This window comes from Nicotiana tomentosiformis, chromosome 8 (assembly GCF_000390325.3).
Source record: "Nicotiana tomentosiformis chromosome 8, ASM39032v3, whole genome shotgun sequence".
Lineage (NCBI taxonomy): Eukaryota > Viridiplantae > Streptophyta > Magnoliopsida > Solanales > Solanaceae > Nicotiana > Nicotiana tomentosiformis.
The window spans coordinates 94,086,230-94,106,123 of NC_090819.1; the positions used below are offsets into that span (position 1 = coordinate 94,086,230).

General features: G+C 40.1%; 2 protein-coding genes across 2 annotated transcripts; both read right to left on the reverse strand.

Annotated features, from left to right (window-relative positions):
• Window positions 1-827: 827 nt before the first annotated feature.
• Window positions 828-1,397, reverse strand: LOC104101856 (uncharacterized). The gene has a single exon (XM_009609381.2). The coding sequence runs from the start codon at window positions 1,395-1,397 to the stop codon at window positions 828-830; it is 570 nt and encodes a 189-aa protein (XP_009607676.2).
• A 10,245-nt stretch (window positions 1,398-11,642) lies between these two features.
• On the reverse strand, window positions 11,643-11,984 carry LOC138897843 (uncharacterized). The gene has a single exon (XM_070183862.1). It carries the CDS (start codon window positions 11,982-11,984, stop codon window positions 11,643-11,645), a length of 342 nt encoding a protein of 113 aa, XP_070039963.1.
• Between the last annotated feature and the right edge of the window lie 7,910 nt (window positions 11,985-19,894).

Genomic DNA, 19,894 nt, shown 5'->3' on the forward strand with positions numbered 1-19,894 from the left:
AATGCGTCCTCTCCACCGCGAATGCGAAGACCAACTTCCCCCAGGCCGTCTTTCCCTTTCGCGAACGCGAGGCCTCAATCACGAACGCGTAGCTTTGCCCCTCGAACCTTCGCGAACATGTGAGTCCCTTCGCGTTTGCGAAGAACAACATCAGCACCAGCAAACCAACAGCAACAATCCAGCCAAACTTGGTCCGAAACACACCCGAGGCCTCCGGGACCTCAACCAAATACACCAACAAGACTTAAAATATCATACGAACTTAGTCGAAACCTCAAATCACATCAAATAACGCTAAAATCACGAATCACATCCCAATTTAAGCCTAATGAAACTAAGAAATTCCATCTTCTACATTCGATGCCAAAACCTATCAATTCAAGTCCGATTGACCTCAAATTTTGCACACACGTCATAAATGACATAACGGACCTATTCCAATTTTCAGAATCGAATTCTGATCCCGATATCAATAAGTCAACTCCTCGGTCAAACTTTCAAACTTAAATTTCTATTTTAGCCATTTCAAACCTAATTTAACTACGGACTTTCAAATAATTTTCCGTACACGTTCCTAAGTCCAAAATCACCATACGGAGCTATTGGAATCATCAAAATTCTATTCCGGGGTCATTTACACATAAGTCAACATCCGGTCAACCTTTTCAACTTAAGTTTTATTTTGGAGACTAAGTGTCTCAATTCATTTCAAAACCTCACCGGAACCGAACCAATTATCCCGGCAAGTTACATAACCACTGTAAAGCATAAATTGAGCAGTAAATTAGGGAACATGGCTGTAATACTCAAAATGACTGGCCGAGACATTATAACTCATCAATCCTATATGCCTTAGCTGCAGAATAATAATGGTGAAGCAAATCGCCGCAATAAAAAATTTTGCGAATATTTTCAGCAAGGTGCCTCATGCAAAATTTGTGATGAGCCTTAGGGTAAAAGTTTGAGTTCCCATTTGGTATGCTTATGTGCCTATCAGAAATTATACACAACTCAACACTGTCGGGGTGTATGCTGGACAATTGTTCAAAACAATATTCATATGCGGCATCACACTCCTTGTCTACTACACAAAATGCCACACCAAAAATATGGTTCTCTGAATCCTGTGCTACGGCAGACAACAACACTTCACGATACTTTCCTATCAAAAATGTCCCATCAACGGTGATGACTTTCCTCATAAACAAAAACCCCTGACTCCAAGATTCATAAGCTATAAGAAAGTACTGAAACTTCCCACAGTTATCAAGCTTCAATTCCATCTTGCTTCCTTCATTTGCCTTCCTAAGCGCGTATCGGTACGCATCTAAAATTGCATACTCGTGCTCTGGAGTTCCCCTTACCATAGCCTTTGCAATATGACTCCCTTCATACATTTCCAATAACTAACATTACAACCCAAATCTAAATGAACCATTTCCATATTTTCTTTGTTAGATGGAACTCTGCCCTCTTCAAACTTAGAATGGATGTATTCATCAATGACATCCGATGAGGTGTGTGGATGCTTTTCTGTAAGATATTATGACCCGCATGTGTGCTTATTCTTGTACCTCGTAATATAAAACCTGTCAGTACTTATATATTTGATGGCTTGCAACTACCACTTGCAATTATTGTCTACACATTTGACACAGTACACAAATTTAGTACTCTTGATTTGAAACAGAAAGGAGCCTTCAAGGAAGCAAGCTCAATGACACAACTAGCTCGCGCTTTTTTTTGAAACTTAAACCCTTATAAAACTTTGTGTCGTCTTCATAATTGTGGCTGCTTTGTGTTGTCGGTTCTACCACTTGTGAGTTGCCTTCAACTCCAGGAAAATTTGCATATTCTTGTTCTTCGGTTTCTGGAATATCCATATTCAAATGATCCATTTTTGGAATATCGATATTCAAAAGATCTTCTTCAATATCATCCAATCCATGGCTATCATGTTGTTCCATTGGAGGTGAATTTGTAAGTTTTACCGATCTTTCAACCACAGATACCCTTAGAATGGGCGTATTTTCATCTTCCAAAAATAGCTCAAACAATCATAATTCTTTATTTTAATGGAGCTACTTTCTTGTGCTTTTCACAAATGCTATGCATGTAAGTTATGGAGATATCACTCGGACAACAAGTTAATTCATAACCGACAATAATCTTGTCAACAAACTCATCATACGTAACATCTCTACACATCTTTATTAGAACTGTCCCTTTACTCTTCGAACGCCAGGTAAAACGGGTAGAACACTCCACCCTTTTACCATGGCAATCAACTCCAAATACAATATAATTAACCATTTTGTAATGGAATACCTGGAAATATCACAAATATATAAATAATTGGTATAAATAATCAACTTTTTTGCAAACATCCTAATGACGTTTCAAACTTTCTAAGAAGATGTTTAAAACATCTTGAGAATATACTTAGGATGTTTGAAATATCGTGAGAGGATGTTTGAAACATCCTGAATGGACGTTCAGGATGTTTGAAACAACTACCTAAAATTATATCAGGATCTTTTAAACATCTCACAGAATGTTTTAAACATCTCACCTGATGTTTGAAACATCTCACCGAATGTTTAAAGAATCACAAAAAACCTGATATCTGCAGACGAAAAAAATAAGATTAAACACCAATTTTTACTTACCAACAATGACGAATAGACTGAATATCTCCCTTGAGATAATGCACAAGTCAATTTAGCAAATCACGATCAAGTGTTTCTTAATGGTACAAGGGTCAATCTCCAATTGTTCTTGTTCTTTTTTCACCAATCTTTCTCAACAAAAAACAAGAACCTCAAAGACGAAGATCTGTGAAAAAATAATGTCGGGATTAAAGAAAGAAGAAGAAGAGATTGAACACAGAAGAAGAAGAAGAAGAAGAAGAAGAAGAAGAAGAACAAGAACAACAACAACAACAACAACAACAACAACAACAACAACAAGAGGAAAAATGTAGATTTTGGTGAATTAGGAATGGGGGCTGGAAGCGGGAATAGGAGCTGGGGAGGGTTTCCGTTTTTCAGAGAGGGTGGGGCCCATTTGGGGCAGTTGTAATAGTTGTAAAAGTTTGGAATTTTTTTTAAACCTAGTTATAAATATTAAACACTAACAATGAAAGTGTCCTTTTTACACCAATTTTAACACTTTTGTCTTATAAATTGCTTTAAGTGTTCAAAAGTCCTATAAATCTAATTCCCCTATAGAGTCTAGGTGGTTTTTTCTACCAATGTTTTGTCATTTCAAGTTCGTACATATTCACCCTTTCTGAAACTTCTCATGGGTATCCTATCCCCCAAAGACCTGAGACTTGAGAGGTTTCACTCTAGATTTTGTTCCAATTAAATGTGCACAACCATATCGATATTCATTAGATTTTGATGCTTCCTTTGCTTTAATGTTCTAGCTTGGAGTAGGAAAATTTAACTAGTCTATGTTGGCATGCAGTTGCGATTTCTTTTTTTCTCGTTTTAATTAGAAACGTACTTGAAGGCTTAATACCTCATGTTAGGGTGTCTCACTATTTTGGCCACTCCGATGTTGTAAGGCAGTAATAGAGTATGGGTACTGCGAATTATCGAGTGTTTTAATTGATGGCTTTAAGCCAAGTGGGGGAGCCTGCTATTGACAATTCAATTCATGGTTATGTGTCAAATATTTTTGTTTTGGTCTGAAGTATACTTGGGAATCAGTGATGACTTGCAGAGGTGGAGTTCGAGAATGACTCGAGTAAGGAAATTTCTGGATATAGGTTATATTGCGCCTTATGAGTATATGAAAATCATGGGATGAGTGAGTTGTTATTTGTGAATGATGTAGTGTGCACGGTGTATGAATTTGATAGGTGGTATTAAAGTAGAGTTACTTCTTTGAGTCTTGTTGTGCTAATGGGTCACGTGTCTTTTGGCCCATTTGGGCGGTGTAATGTGGATTTGAACAAAGGGGGTGACTCTCAAGAAAGTTCTAATGGATTCGAGATTAATATGTAACAATTGAGAATTTTTGGCGGATTTGATTATGGCTAAAATCTGAGATTAGTGTTGGATGATGTCTAGACTTGTGGCATTTTTTAGATATCATTATGAATTTTATATTTCAGTATCAGGAAGGTGAATGAAACGACCTTAGACTCAAATAAGGCATTTTCAGAGTGGGTGTTTCGGTTGTGGTATTTATAGGGGTAATTATGATGTGGTGAGACTCTACAGATATTTTGGTGGAAATGTTCTTGGGTTTTGGTGACCTACGTGGTTTGGTCAAGTTAGAGAAATTTAGTTCTAATAGCTTGGTTATGTGCAGATAGATTTCAAAGTGTTCTTGATGGTTTCTACCATGATTTTAGTGTGAGAAACGTGTTATTTATACCAATCCAGGAGCATGAGAATCTTATTTCATTATCATATACAAGTGTACTTGTTTAATTGCTCATGTATGATATGCTGGACTGGAGGCCTGTGACCATGTCAGGCGATTCATATTATTGGCACGTGAGTTGTCTGTGCCGTGTGTGAGAATTTTATTTCTATGATAATTTATCTGATTCATTAATTTCCTTCCTCTACAATTGTGCTCATGCGCCTATAGTTATCCTCTTCACGAAATTTAAGGAGTTGGTTGTAACATTGTGGTTGTGGTGGTGCTTGTTGAACTTGCAATATGGTTCTTTTCCTTGAGACATCTCCCAAATTTGGGTACACGGATTGCGCAGTGGTGGCTGGAGTTATATTGATGTGGCGTGTCTGTTGGATAGTTGTGTTTAATAATATAAGTTCATTGGACCTGGAATGGGTACTATCAGGTTTGATTACGGTATATTCTGGAGTATAAAATTGAAAGTCGGCTTAGGAAGTGATTATGATTATAGTTGGGGCGAGAGATCTCCATGACTTGTTGATCTGATAAGGGGTCATGAGATTTCCGCATGTTTCTTCCATTATCAGCAGTGTACGAAGGTTTTGGAAAGAGGTTTTGTTTGATATGGGGTTTAATATCAGTACCGGGTTGGTTTTGAGTAGTTATGGTAATCGGGAATAGTGCTGCAAGTATACGAGTTGTGTAGTGTGTAATGTGATTATATCAGGGGTTATGGTTATGGCTTGATACAGCTTGTTCAAACTTATACAATGTGTAGATGTGAGACTCGGGTTTTGTAAGAAATTCTGGATGTTGGAAATTGGGTTATAAGTTTACGGACTAAGGTTAACGTAATAATCTTCAATTGTGTTGTGTTTTCAGGTCCATGGAATAGGGTGGCGTGGGATCACCCTGGGTATATGCGTGGTAAGATGGAATAGTGATGTGATGGCTTGGAAACAACTCTTGTCACGTTCGAGGACGAATGTATGTTTAAGTGGGGGAGAATATAATGACCCGCCCGGTTGTTTTGAGTATTACAACCCTGTTTTCCCATTTACTACTTAGTATATGTTCAAGTATAATTATGAGACCATTGAGGCATCTACACACTCCCTTATTGAACAGATTATTGATATTCACATATAGATACAGGAGAAATTATCCTTTTGTGAGCATTGTACATTGATTCATCTTGCTTGTTCATAAATCATTTTCTACTTAGTTTGGTTTGTATTTCATTCCTTTTTACAATCAATATTCGATATTTTTCTACTTACTTTTTCGATTTGTACCGAATTATACCACGTATCCTTAGAACTGCATATAAATTCAACTCTATCCATTTTTCAAGTAAACAGTTTGGCGCCCACCGTGGGGCTAAGGATAACAGTGGTTATTTGGTACAAATCTCTGTAAAACACACTATTTTACACTTGCTCTTGAAAGTGTCTTTGATTTCAGGCTGAAAACGACGAATTCTCAATTAATTGCCCTACCTATCGACAACGAAGCTGGCCTTTAAGATGAAAACATTAACTTAATGCCCGGGGGCGAAAGGCCACTTGTCAATCTTGTTGGAGCTCGGGTCGAAGAGCCAATAGACGTTAATTCACATGTGGCCATTGAGGCAAACCAACGTTCCGACACTAAAAATAGCATTCAAGGTCGAACTCGATCTACAACTCGAAATACCCAAAACGCTGAGGAAAACGGAATCAACTTGCGTATGATTTTCGAAATATTGCAAGCTCAACAAGCAGCAATAGCCCAGTTGTAGAGTCAAACCCAGGCACCGACCAGGCTCGAGCCCAGTCCACCCCAAGAAGTCACCCACAAAACGGGGCCAGTTGTAATGAGGTCGAATGAGCAAGAATCGGGGGCTAATTCCGAAATCATTAAGATGCTCGAGGAACTGACAAAATGAATAGAGTCAGTGAAAAGGAGGATTGAACAAATGACAAAAAAGTGGAAACGTATAACTCCAGGGTTGACCAGATCCTGGGGGCACCACCGATATTGAAAGGCTTGGATTCCAAAAAATTCGTACAAAAGTCTTTCCCCCCGAGCGCAGCTCCGAAACTGATCCCCAAGAAGTTTCGCATGCCCGAAATTCCTAAGTATAATGAAACGACCGACCCCCAACAAACACATCACCTCTTACATATGTGCCATTAAAGGGAATGATCTAGAGGAAGACGAGATCGAATCTGTATTATTGAAAAAATTAGGTGAAACCCTGTCAAAGGGAGCAATGATATGGTATCATAATTTACCGTCTAACTCTATCGATTCTTTTGCGATACTTGCAGATTCATTCGTAAAAGCACACGTTGGAGCCATAAAGGTCGAAACTAGGAAGTCGGATCTTTTCAAGGTAAGACAAAAGGATAATGAGATGCTAAGAGAATTCGTATCTCGTTTCCAAATGGAATGAATGGACCTACCACCAGTCACAGACGATTGGGCTGTTCAAGCTTTCACTCAAGGTCTGAACGAACGAAGCTCGATAGTTTCACGACGGTTGAAGCAGAACCTGATCGAGTACCCAACTGTTACCTGGGCCGATGTTTACAATCGGTATCAATCAAAGATTAGAGTCGAAGACGACCAGTTGGGTTCTGGGTCCGTTATTAAAAGGGACATCAACAGAGAGCAAAGGCCGATCAGGGACTGATACTGGCCATATAGTGGAGATTATAGGGGTAACGAACCAAGATGTAACCTCGTACAAAGCAATAAAAGAAGTGACCGAGGCCAAGGGTCTCGAGGGCTGATGAACAAGAATGGGTTTGACAGGCATACTGGACCTAAGGAAGCACCGCGATTATCGGAATATAACTTCAACATCGATGCATCTGCCATCGTATCGGCTATCAGACACATCAAAGATACTAAATGGCCTAGACCTATGCAGACCGATCCAGCCCAGAGGAATCCCAACCAAATATGCGAATATCATGGCACTCATGGCCACGGAACAGAAGATTGTAGGCAATTGAGTGAGGAGGTAGCCCGGTTATTCAATAAAGGGCAACTTCGAGAATTTTTAAGTGACCAGGCCAAAAACCATTTCAAAAATAGGGATTTCAGAAAAAACGAACAAGAAGAGCCACAACACATCATCCACATGATCATCAGTGGGATCGATATCCCCTAGGGGGCGATGCTTAAACACACTAAGATGTCGGTTTAAAGAGAGAAGTGATCTAGGCCTCAGGATTACACACCTAAAGGAACCTTGTCCTTTAGTGATGAAGACGCAGAAGGAATCATGCAACCCCATAACGATGCACTGGTAATATCTGTACTTTTGAATAAAACCCAAGTTAAGCGTGTGTTAATTGATCCAGGTAGTTCGGCCAACATTATTAGATCGAAGGTCGTAGAGCAACTCGGTCTACAGGACCAGGTCGTGCCCGCAACCCTGGTTCTAAACGGATTCAATATGGCATGTGAAACTACTAAGGGCGAGATAGTCCTACCAATAAACGTGGCTGGGACCATCCAAGAAATGAAAGTCCACGTGATCAAAGGCGACATGAGGTATAACGCTCTTTTTGGAAGGACGTGGATCCACAATATGAGAGTTGTACCCTCAACCCTCCACCAGGTTCTGAAATTCCCAACATTGGAGGGAGTCAAAATGGTCTACGGAGAGCAACCGGCCGCAAGGGAAATGTTCACCATCGATGAGGTAATTCCGATATGTACACTATCATCGATAAAGGGATTAGATTCTAAGGGTGAACAGGATACAAAATAGCAATCACAAACGTTAGCCTCGACTCAACTAGAGAATCAGAAGACTAATGAAGGCGATGACTATAGGATCCCTCGATCCTTTGTGGTCCCCGATGATACCGATGCTACCCAGTCAACGATCGAAGAACTGGAGCAAATCACGCTAGTCGAACATCTGCCCGAGCGAAAGGTATAACTGGGTATGGGGTTAGATCCCGAGTTCAGGAAAAAGCTTATTCAGTTTTTTATAGCTAACATGAACTGTTTCGCTTGATCCCATCTCGACATAACAGGGATCCCACCGGAGATAGCCACTCATAGACTAAACTTGGATCCAAAATTCCATCCGATAAAGCAAAAAAGAAGGCCCCAGTCCGAGGTCAAACATGCCTTCATCAAGGACGAGGTAACCAAACGTCTTACAATAGGATCCATCCGAGAAGCTAAATACCCCAAATGGCTAGCAAATGTGGTAGTGGTCCCTAAGAAAGGAAACAAACTTAGAATATGTATAGATTATAAAGACTTGAACAAAGCATGCCTTAAGGATTCCTTTCCTTTACCTAGCATCGATCATATGATCGATGCCACGGCCGGCCACGAGACTCTCAGTTTTCTCAATGCCTACACTAGGTACAACCAGATACAAATGAACCTGGAGGATCAAGAAAAAACCTCGTTTGTCACTAAATACGGCACCTATTGTTATAACGTAATGTCATTCGGTCTAAAAATGATGGTGCAACTTATCAACGCCTAGTAAATCGAATGTTCGAAAAACAAATAAGAAAATCAATGGAAGTTTATATTGATGTCATGCTAGTTAAGTCCCTGCGAGCAGAGGACCATTTAAAGCATTTGCAGGAAACTTTCGACATGCTAAAGAAGTATAATATGAAGCTCAACCCCGAAAAATGTGCATTCGGGGTTGGCTCGGGCAAGTTTCTTGGTTTCATGGTATCCAACCGAGGAATCAAAATCAACCCCGATAAAATCAAAGCTATCGAGGACATCACGATAGTGGATAATGTGAAGTCTGTACAAAGTTTAACGGGGAGAATAGCCGCCTTGGGACGATTCATTTCGAGATCCTCAGATATGAGCCACCGATGTTTCTCACAACTTAAGAAGAGAAGCAACTTTGCATGGACTCCGAAATGCCAACACGCTTTGGAAGAACTACAGGGGTATTTATCGAGCCCGCCTCTGCTTCATAACCCGAAAGTGGACTAACAGCTTTACTTGCACTTAGCTGTCTCAGATATAGCGGTAAGTGGAGTCCTGGTTTGAGAAGAACGAGGTACGCAATTCCCTATTTATTATGCCAGTCGGACCTTAAGCGAGGCCAAAACTAGATATCCACACTTAGAAAAATTAGCGCTTGCTTTAATAAGTGCCTCTAGGAAATTAAAACCATATTTTCAATCTCACCCGATACATGTTGTAACAATTATCCTCTTCGAAACATTTTGTGCAAACCCGAGCTTTCGGGTCGATTGGCCAAATGGGCCATAGAAATCGGCGGATACGATATCGAGTATCGACCCCGAACTGCTATCAAGTCTCAAATCTTGGCAAACTTCATCGCTGACTTTTCGCCAAACCTCATGCCCGAGATTGAAAGAGAGCTACTTATAAAATCGGGAAGCTTTTCACGGACGGTGCCTTGAACACGAAGGGATCCGGATTAGGCATTATACTAAAATCACACATAGGTAATGTAATTAGACAGTCTATCAGAACTACAAAATTGACTAACAATGAGGCCGAGTATGAGGCCATGATTGCAGGTCTCGAACTAGCTAGGATCTCGGGAGCAGAGATCATAGAAGCTAAGTGTGATTCCCTCCCCGTGGTAAACCAAGTTAACTGGACTTTTGAAGTCTGAGAAAATCGAATGCAAAGGTAGTTGGATAAATTACAGGTGACTCTACATCACTTTAAAGAATGGACTTTGCAACATGTACCCCGAGAACAGAACAGCGAGGCTGACGCTCTTGCGAACTTAGGTTCATCGGTCGAAGATGACGAACTCAACTCGAGAACTGTCGTACAACTCATAAAATCGGTAATCGAAGAAGGTCACGTCGAAATAAATTCCACAAGTCTAACCTGGGATTGGAGAAACAAATATATAGAGTATGTAACACCCCGAAAAATTTTGAAGTGCTTAAGTGTAAAACCTCATAAAATTTCGCAAATGAATTTATAAGGCCCCGTTAAAATTTTCTAATGATTTAAGATTTTAAAGTGCGACAACGGTATTCGGGAATAACGTATTCTAGTATTAAAGGAGACCCATGGTATTTATGATCAAGTTTGAGTTTTCTTTTGTATTCGACCTCGAATCGGAGTTTTGATAATTTCGTTAGGTCCGGATGGTGATTTTAGACTCGGGCGTATGCCTGGAATATAATTTGGATATTTCTAGGATGTTTCGACATCGCTTCTTCGAGTATATGTGGTATCACAATAATCAAATGAGCTCCAAATTCAGTTTTGATTGAAGCATTAGATCTGTATTGAAATTACGGAGCCATAGCAAAAGAAGCGTCGAATTCGGACATCGTATGAGAGAGTTATGCCTATTCCCGTATCAGGAAAAACCATTTCCCATCGCCAGCACCTAGGGAAGCACGGGGCGCTATCCCTGGCGCTGGGATCTTTTAGCTACTGGAACCAGTGCCACAGGCAGCGCCCTACGCCACCTGTGGCGCCCGAAATGCTATATACTCATTTCGGGGTTCATTTTACCCCATTTCTCTTGGCCGAACTTTGGGGTTTTCCTCCATTCTCTCAAGACCTCCAACTCCCCCCATCTTCAAGGTGAGTAATCCCTACTAATTTTATGTTTCATTCCATCAATTCCACCCAAAAACTAACTCAATCCTCAATAAAATACATAGATCTTCAAGAAAGTTCTTCAAGAACTCAAAGGAGGGTTTTGCAAGATTTCTTCCAAAAGATAATCCTACACCCTTAGACTTACATGTATGGATATATTATGGGAATATGAGTATGAATTAAGTATTGAAACTTATGGTATAGTGATTGGAAGCCATAAGTTTCCAATTTAAATACATATCCATTGTAGAGATTGAAAGGTGATTGTTTGATGGAATTTTGTTGGTTGGGTGTGGTTGGATGGTCATGTATGTGATGTTGGAAGTTATGAATTGTTTAAGAATGATGGTGGGATAAATTGTTGGTAAATGGTAGTAGTTGGATGAACTAATTCTATGGGTAAGAGATGTAAAGATTTATGCCTACTAGGTGTTTGATAAAATGTCTAAATGGCCTAAATTATGGAATTTGTTACTAATATTAGTCCAATTGAATTATGTTGATGTAGATTGAAGTTGTAAGAGTAGTAGGTGGTTTTAGTAGCACTAAAGAGCTCCATCAAGGTATGTTGGCTAAACTTTCTCTCTTAGAATCGAATTCTATAATAAGTGTGGATATCTGCTCCGCATGTCCTTCTCGGCCTCCCAAGTTGCCTCCTTGACTGGTGTACCCCTCCACTAGACGTTTACCGCTGAAATCTTCTTAGACCGCAACTGGTGGACCTGCCTGGCCACAATGGCAACTGGCTCCTCCTCATAACCCAAGCTCTCATCTAGCTGAACTGTGCTATAATCTAACACATGTGACCTATCAGCATAGTACTTTCGGAGAATAGACATGTGGAAAATCGGATGAACTCCTGATAGACTAGGAGGCAAAGAAAGCTTGTAAGAAACCTCTCCAATACGCTCTAACACCTCAAATGGACCGGTGAACCTCAAACTCAGCTTTCCCTTCTTTCCGAACCTCATGATACCCTTCATCGGCGAGACTTTCAAGAGAACCTTCTCTCCTACCATAAATGATAAATCACGCACTTTTTGATCCGCGTAACTCTTCTGTCTGGACTAAGCTGTGCTAAGTATCTCCTAAATCAACTTGACCTTATCCTCTCACTTGTAATTGAGCGGCTTCAGCATCGACCCGGTAGACAGCCACAATCGCCTCTGCCTCGGACTTTGCCTTTTCAGCTTCAGACTTGGCCTTTGCAAGTTCGGAAGCCAACCGAGCCTCGAGCTCCTCTATCCTCTTGGACTGAATTGAGCTTTTTTCCTTTATGCCTCGAAGCTGACTTTCGGCCGATGATAATTTGGATAAAGCAATTTCCTTTTCTGTAGCGAAGCGGTCCATACCTTCTTTCCAATCAAAGGTCTCCTCCTTTATCATATCGACCTCCTCATGGAGCTGCCCGGTTATCTCGATCTTCTGCTGCAGCTATGAGGCTGAAATGTTAGCCACCGTTCCTGAATCGAGCCCATGAGTTTTTAAGATTTTCATTACCTGCTCGGTCTGGTCTTGGTGAGCCTTGGCCAACTAGGCTCGGAGGTCCTTGATCTCCTCTTCTCTTTACCTACAGAGAAGTTTAAGGGCATTCCTCTCCTCCGTGAGCCCTCGAAGGTCGGTCACATACCGACTCAGCTCAGTTCGAGACCGAGAAAATGCTTCCCGATTAAACACTGAAGCCTACGCAGAAAGAAGAAAAGAAGTTAGACAGGAAGAAAAAAACAAACACAAGGGTAATACCAACAAGAGGAGTAAAGGATTACCCGATTCAGAGCTTGCTGCACTTCGTTGAAAGGGCTCGATGCCTCACCCAAGTCCTTCCTCAAAACCTCCAAATCACTCAGGCCAGTAGCATCTTCGACCCCAGTAAAATAATCACGGAATGGATCTTCCTCTCCGTGGCCTCTTTCGATGGAGAGAGTCTTTAAGACCCGAGCCTCTTGAATCATCTCCTCGGAAAACGAGGGTAGCAGCGGGGAGCCTCCAATTTCCATTACCCCAAGTGGATCACTTGGGGCGATCTCTCCATCTCGGCAAGCCTCAGGATCAGCCCCCACAGTCGTACCCACCGTTGGCTCATTATGGTGGGAGGCATCCTCGATCTTCGACGACTTGAGGACTTCGCCCGATTCTCTTTCTGAGACTCCCTCATCTCGAGATGGAATCTCTGCAGCCTTCACCGATTCAGTGGCCTTTGGGGCCTCAGTTCTCATTCTTACTCGGGCTACCAGCCCGAAATTGTCTTCTTCCTCTCCTTCGTCTTCATCCCTTAGACGCTGAACGGAGTCTTCGGTTAGGAGAATGATGTTCTTCCTCGGCTTACGAGTTGTCCTCTTCTTGGGTTCGGGATCCTCCGAGGTTGAGATTGTTTTCCTCTTTCTGTCCTTCGCCGATTTTTGTGCCGGGATCGAAGTCTCCCCCTCACCAGATAAGGGCCTCAAGCAACATCTTTGCCAAGGCCTGTATGAAAGGACATTAAGTAAGAAATGCATCAAACAAAATCATCAAAGACGCAAAAAGGGGCTTACCATGAGTTTTGGCCTCCCATCGGCCCTTCGATAGATCGCGCCATGAGGGCTCGACGTACGTAGAGGTCGAAGCTAGGTCCCGAACCCAGCTCTTGAGGTTAGTAATTGCACCGGGCATCCAAGAAATCACTACATTACGGGAAAGGATATCGATGAGAAAAGGCAAAGGAGCAAAACAATTGATAGGAACTAACTTGGGGATTATACTTACGATTCAGGTTCCACTGCTCGGGAAATGGCATCTTCTCGGCCGGGATTAGGTAGGAAGTCCTCACTCGAACGAACCGGCCCATCCAGCTTCTGTCATTGTCCTCGTCTATGCTCGAGAACAATACTTTGGTAGCCCAGTGCTGGAGCTTTAATAACCCACCTCGATAGAGGCGGGGGATATATAACATGATAAGGTGGTCGAGGGTGAAAGGCATCCCCTCGACTTTTCTCATGAAGAAGCGGATCAGAATAACAATTCGCCAAAATTAAAGATGGATTTGGCCTAGGGTTACTTGGTATTGGCGGCAAAAAACGATGACAACAGGGTCGAGGGGGCCCAACGTGAAATGGTAAGTGTAAACACTTAAAAACCCTTTCACATGAGTGGTAATATCTTCTTCGGGAGTCGGGATTATCACTTCTTTGTTCTCCCAGTTGTAATCTTTCCTTACCTGTTTAAGGTATCCCTCAGTTATCGAGCACATATACCTCGATACAGGCTCGCATCGACCGGGAACCGGAGAGGCTTTATCGATCTTAAAATCAGAAGTAAGAACACACATCCCGGGAACATACTCCTCAGGTCGTGGCTCCACCGGTGTTTTGTCGCCGGTAGGCCGCAATGATGAGGCGTTCTCTTTTTGAGGAACAGTTTTTGACGTTTTTGCCATCTAAACTTTTGTGAACAAAGATCAGAAGTAGTTTGTATTTTGAGAAGAAATTTGCAGTGAAAAATCACAAATTTGTAGATGAAGAACTCAGAAGATGCGAAAAAGAACTTAGAAGATTTGGATATTGGAGATCTAAAAGTAAAAAATGGTAAATAGAGGAGCTATTTATAGACTTGGCAATGACGGTTCAATATCAGCAGTGGTCGACCATCATCTGACACACATTTAATGCCTTGGTAACTAAATCGATGGGACAGTTATCGTATACATCATGGTCGAGCTCGATGCAAACGTCAGTGTGTATCTAGTCGTATCATTGGAAAATCATGTCGTTTCTCGCCGTATTCTTCCCAAGAAATGAGGGGACTATCTGTATACGGTCAAAATCGATTTTGCCCTTCATGTAATTAGTCGTGATTGGAACATAATAGATCGAGGGTCATTTTTACAATACCGAGATGAGATCTGAAGCCAGGTTACCAAGCTCAAGATTCAGGGATCGGTCAATACCGAGCTCGAAGTCATTATCGAGCTCAAGTCCAAATCGAACTATGATGTGAAGTGGCGTTATCGAACTCAAGATCCGAGCTCGAGTCAATACCGAGCCCGAGTCAATACCGAGCCCGAGTCAATACCGAGCCCGAGTCAATATTGAGCTCGAGTCAGTATCGAGCTCGAAATCTGGAGATCGACCAATATCAAGTCTGACCAAGATCGAGCTGAGAGACAAGAGCCGTTGTAGCCGCACTTGGGGAGAGAATCTCGGCTGGAATTAAGGAAAAGTTAAATTAACTAATCTATCATGGGATCCTTACTATGTATTTTGTATTCTATCCAAAGTAGGATCCCTCCACTATAAAAGAGTGGCTATTTTTCTGTAAAAGGCAATTGAACATTGAGGCATCTACACACTCCCTTATTGAAAAGATTATTGATATTCACATATAGATACATGAGAAATTATCATTTTGTAAGTCTTGTACATTGATTCATCTTGCTTGTTCATAAATCGTTTTCTACTTAGTTTGGTTTGTATTTCATTCCTTTTTTACAGTCAATATTCGATATTTTTCTACTTACTTTTCCGATTTGTACCGAATTATACCACGTATTCTTAGAATTGCGTATAAATTTAACTCTATCCGTTTTTCGGGCAAACAGAGAGATTCTCAAGGAAAAACATCGGGGTAAGTGATTTTAACGTGGATTTGGTCAATATACACGAATATATCATTATTTTCATCAATTAATTAGTATTTTGAGATGGAAATTTGGGGAAAATGAGAAAGAGTTCTTGGACTAGAATTTTGAGGTTTTGAATGGGATTTTGTTATCGGATTTGAGTAAAATTGGTATGGTTAGACTCGTGAGTGAATGGGCTTTCTGGTTTTGTAACTTTTGTCGGGTTCCGAGACGTGGGCCCCACGGGCAATTTTTGAGCTAAATTTTGGATTTTGTTGGAAAATTAGTATTTTCTTATGGAATTAATTTCAATAAATTTTATTGACTGAGTCGAATTATTTGTGGCTAGATTCGAGGCGTTTGGAGGCCAATTCACAAGGAAAAGACATTGCAGAATAAAAAATTACACGGCTTGAGGTAAGTAACTCTTCTAATCTTGGAGGTGAGGGTATGAATCCTGAATATACGTATTATGTGAATTGTTTGGAGGTTACGCACATTCTAGGTGACGGGTGTGTGGGCGTGCACTATAGAAATTATGTCGTAATTGGTTCCGTGAAATTTTGTAGTCAAATAATCTTGGCATTTTCTATGTAGTTTTATGTGTTAAAGAAATTGAGCTGAGAATCATATTAAAAATCATGCTGAGGCTATGTGCCAGTATTATTGAGACCCACGGAGGTCATATTGCTGTGAATTATTTGTTTAAAATAAAATTTCATACTCAGTCATGTTCATTCATTTCATATCATCTCTCAGTCTCTGTTGCAATTTATTGATTCATCATATCATCATTTTGGGCTAGTTTCATGACATTGTGAGCCCGAGAGACTGGAGAGATTGATGACTGAGTGAGACCGAGGGCCTGATTGTGAGGATACTTATGGGATCGGGCTGCACGCCACAACAAGATATATTGGCTTTATATACTTTATTACTATGGGATCGGGTTGCACGCCGCAGCAAGCCAAATACGTTTATTATAGCACGTGAGTTGTCCGTGCGGATCTAGATATTGATACTATAGCACGTGAGTTGTCCGTACAGCTTGTGAGTTGTCCGTACAGATTATAGAGCTTGGGCTGAAGGAGCCCCTCTGGAGTCTGTACACACCCCCAGTGAGCGCAGGTACCTACTGAGTGCCGAGTGCCGAGTGCGAGTGCCGAGCGATTGGGAGGATTGAGTGACTGTGAGGACTGAGTGATGGGGAGGACTGAGTGAATTGATACTCTGAGAAGTATGTATATGGTTTTATCACTGAGATACATTGCATTGACATGCACCCATGACATACAGACATAGAGATGTATTTTCCTCACGTTGTACGGTATCTCGTCATTCATGACTTTTCACACATATTGGCCTACGGGCATAGTGATGCATTTCTCCATTGGCTATCTCGAAAGAAAATAAAATATTTTATCATTGTTGAAAGGATTTTTGGGAAAAAAAATTCTGTTTTCAAACTTATTCGTATTTTTGGCAACTTCGGTAAATGACTTGGGACTTTCACTGATACACTTGAAAGGCAGAACTATTTTTGAAAATCATGATTTAGCTGAGCACTTATTCCTTGGGTTACTTCTTTCATCACTTGCTTTATGTGGTTATGAACTGTTGTTGGTTATTGAAGTTGGACTCTGACCTTGGTACAAGCTCGTTGTTGATACCCAATTTTTTCCTCATATTTTTTAAATATATATATATATATATATATATATATAAGGCTTTAAATCAATTTATTTCGGCATTTTATTATATATAAATATCTATTAATTACCTTACAAATTATTTTATGATGGTTTTATCATCTACACTTATCATTTACACCCATATTAGGTTTTAAATATTTTTAGTACATTTGTTATAATTACGTTTGCATTTTTTAAGGCAAAATTGCACATTTTGCAATAATAGCCCATACATGCTTATAATTACTTTATTTATGCAAAAAAATAACCTTTTATAGTTTTATAGTGTTAAATAATTATTTTTAATCATTTTTATGCACAAATAATATTTTTGTTATTTATTCATTTTTTTTATAAATTATTTATTTAATAAATTGGGTATTTAAAATCTGGCCCCAATTTTCAATTAAATTTTTGGACCTAAACTACCCAAACCTACCCAATTACCCCAAGCCCAATACCCCTGGCCCAATTACCCTTACCCACTCAATTAAACCCAATCCAGTCCGCTCAAATCCCAACCGTTGATCAAAAATGATCAACGGCTCACAAACGATCCCTCCCTTTCCTTATATCTCCACCCCCCCAAACCCTAACCCTCATTTCCCAAATTCGTCGCCTCTATTTCCCTCCTCTGATGAACCCTAATCCTGTCGCCTCACTAAAATCCCCCCAAATCCCGTTCCTAATGGGATTCTTTCCCCATTCACTCGAGATATTTCCCTTATTTGGTGCTATTTTATGGAATAACTTAGGTACTTTCCTAAACATGGCAAGTACCCCATCTTTGATTCTGTCCAAATCGATCTTTACCTCTTGAATCTGGATGACCTTAAGTCCAAACACGTTATTTTGAACCATGTAAGCCCGATTCGTTCGTATCTTGCTGATTTCCTAAGGTTAGGGTTTCAGATTCTCTTTTGATTCGAACCAAAACTGGTTCAAGCTTGATTTTTAGCATTATTTCGTCTATATTCATTCTATTACGCACGAATCTTCCTATTTCTGTTGATTCCTTTTACTTGCCTTAAATTAGGGTTTCAGATCTTCTCTAATTGAACCAAATCTAGTTCAATTCTGTGTTTCTTTTTGAATAAACTCCTATCTATGTTCGTTTTATGCTAATATGTGATTATTTGCCTTTATTTTTTTGCCGATTATGTGATTTACCCAAATTAGGGTTTCAGACCTTTTTTTTACTTGAACCAAATCCGGTTCTACTCTGTGCTTCTTGTGAATAATTTCTTGTCTATGTTCATTGTACGCATTATGTGATTCTTTGCCTTATTTTCTGCCAATCTTGTGTATTTTTACCTAAAATTTAGGGTTTTAATTTTACTGATTTAAGTACTTGCCCTTTTTGGTGTTTAAACCAGCTATTTTTCATGTTTATGTTCTAATCCCTGCACTATTTAAACCCCTCCCCACTCCCCTTTAAAAAAAAAAAGAAGAGACTGGGAAGTTCTGAGTTCGAAAAACTTTCACTACTATAATAAAGTTGTGTGCTTCCATTCTTGAATAATCTCATTCTGTATTCTAATTCCTGGTCGGCTGAAAGCCAAGGCCAGAAATCTCCAATTTCTTGCTTCTGTTGGTGATATTTACCACACTGTTGGATCCCTTCCTTCCCTGTTTCATCTCAACTGGTGAGTTATTAGACCCTCTGCCATTTCACTATGATTATTTGCTCAACGTGTTATTTCAATTAGACTATGTTATCCTAAATGCTATTACTTGTAGTTTGAGACATGTTTGAACCTATTTTGAGTTGATTAATGAAATTCTGCTTAAGCTCTATGTTATTGATGACTATCTTTTAAAGTTAAGTCTGTTATGAACCTGTTTATAAACATGCTCTCATGCCTTTTCCTGTGGACTGGTTAACCATGTATAGATGTGTGCATTAACAGATTTATAAGCCTGTTTATTGAACCCGTTATAATGTGGCCTGTTTGACTTTGTTCTTACTATATTATGACACCTCTAGTAACTGCCTTAATCAGTTTTAATATGTCCTGACCTATTGCTAGTTAATGGGATCCCTTCTTATGACACTAGTTCCTGCACTTAGTCTAATCTGGATCTTCTGTTATCACTATGAATCTGCTTATGAACTTGCCTTGTTAGCATGTGATTGATTTAATTCCTAAAACTTGATTAAGTCTACTTAGGATTAAGCATGTCTACTATTTGTTCATATATGTTCAATATGTGATTATGTCCTTCAATAGATTCCCTAATCCCATTCTACTCCCCTGATCCTTCTGAATTCTTACTCCTAGCCGGCTGAAAGCCAAGGCTACTTAGGTTCTGTCCTCTGATCTCTCTAGTGTGAGCACTGCCCTGGGTTCTTGAAGCCCTTGGGAACTCTGACACACTAGGGATTTGGGTTCTGTATGTTTAGCCTTGATATATGAGTGAATCACTCAACAACTGGTTACTTTGTATCTATGAACATGGATTTTGGAGTTATTATGAGTGGAAGGCCTGGCCTGTCCAGGTGTATTTGGGCCTGCTGTAGGCTCCCTATAGTTACACTTACTTTGTAATATATTTATTAAATTTTGGTCTGTAATAATTATTTGTAATAACAATTATGGGGTGTTAGTGAAATTGGGAAGTGGCTCATATTTTACATTTGCAA

Coding starts and splice junctions, on each gene's coding strand:
- LOC104101856 (XM_009609381.2), bottom strand. CDS start 1,397: ATGTATGAAGGGAGTCATATTGCAAAGGCTATGGTAAGGGGAACTCCA.
- LOC138897843 (XM_070183862.1), bottom strand. CDS start 11,984: ATGGTAGGAGAGAAGGTTCTCTTGAAAGTCTCGCCGATGAAGGGTATC.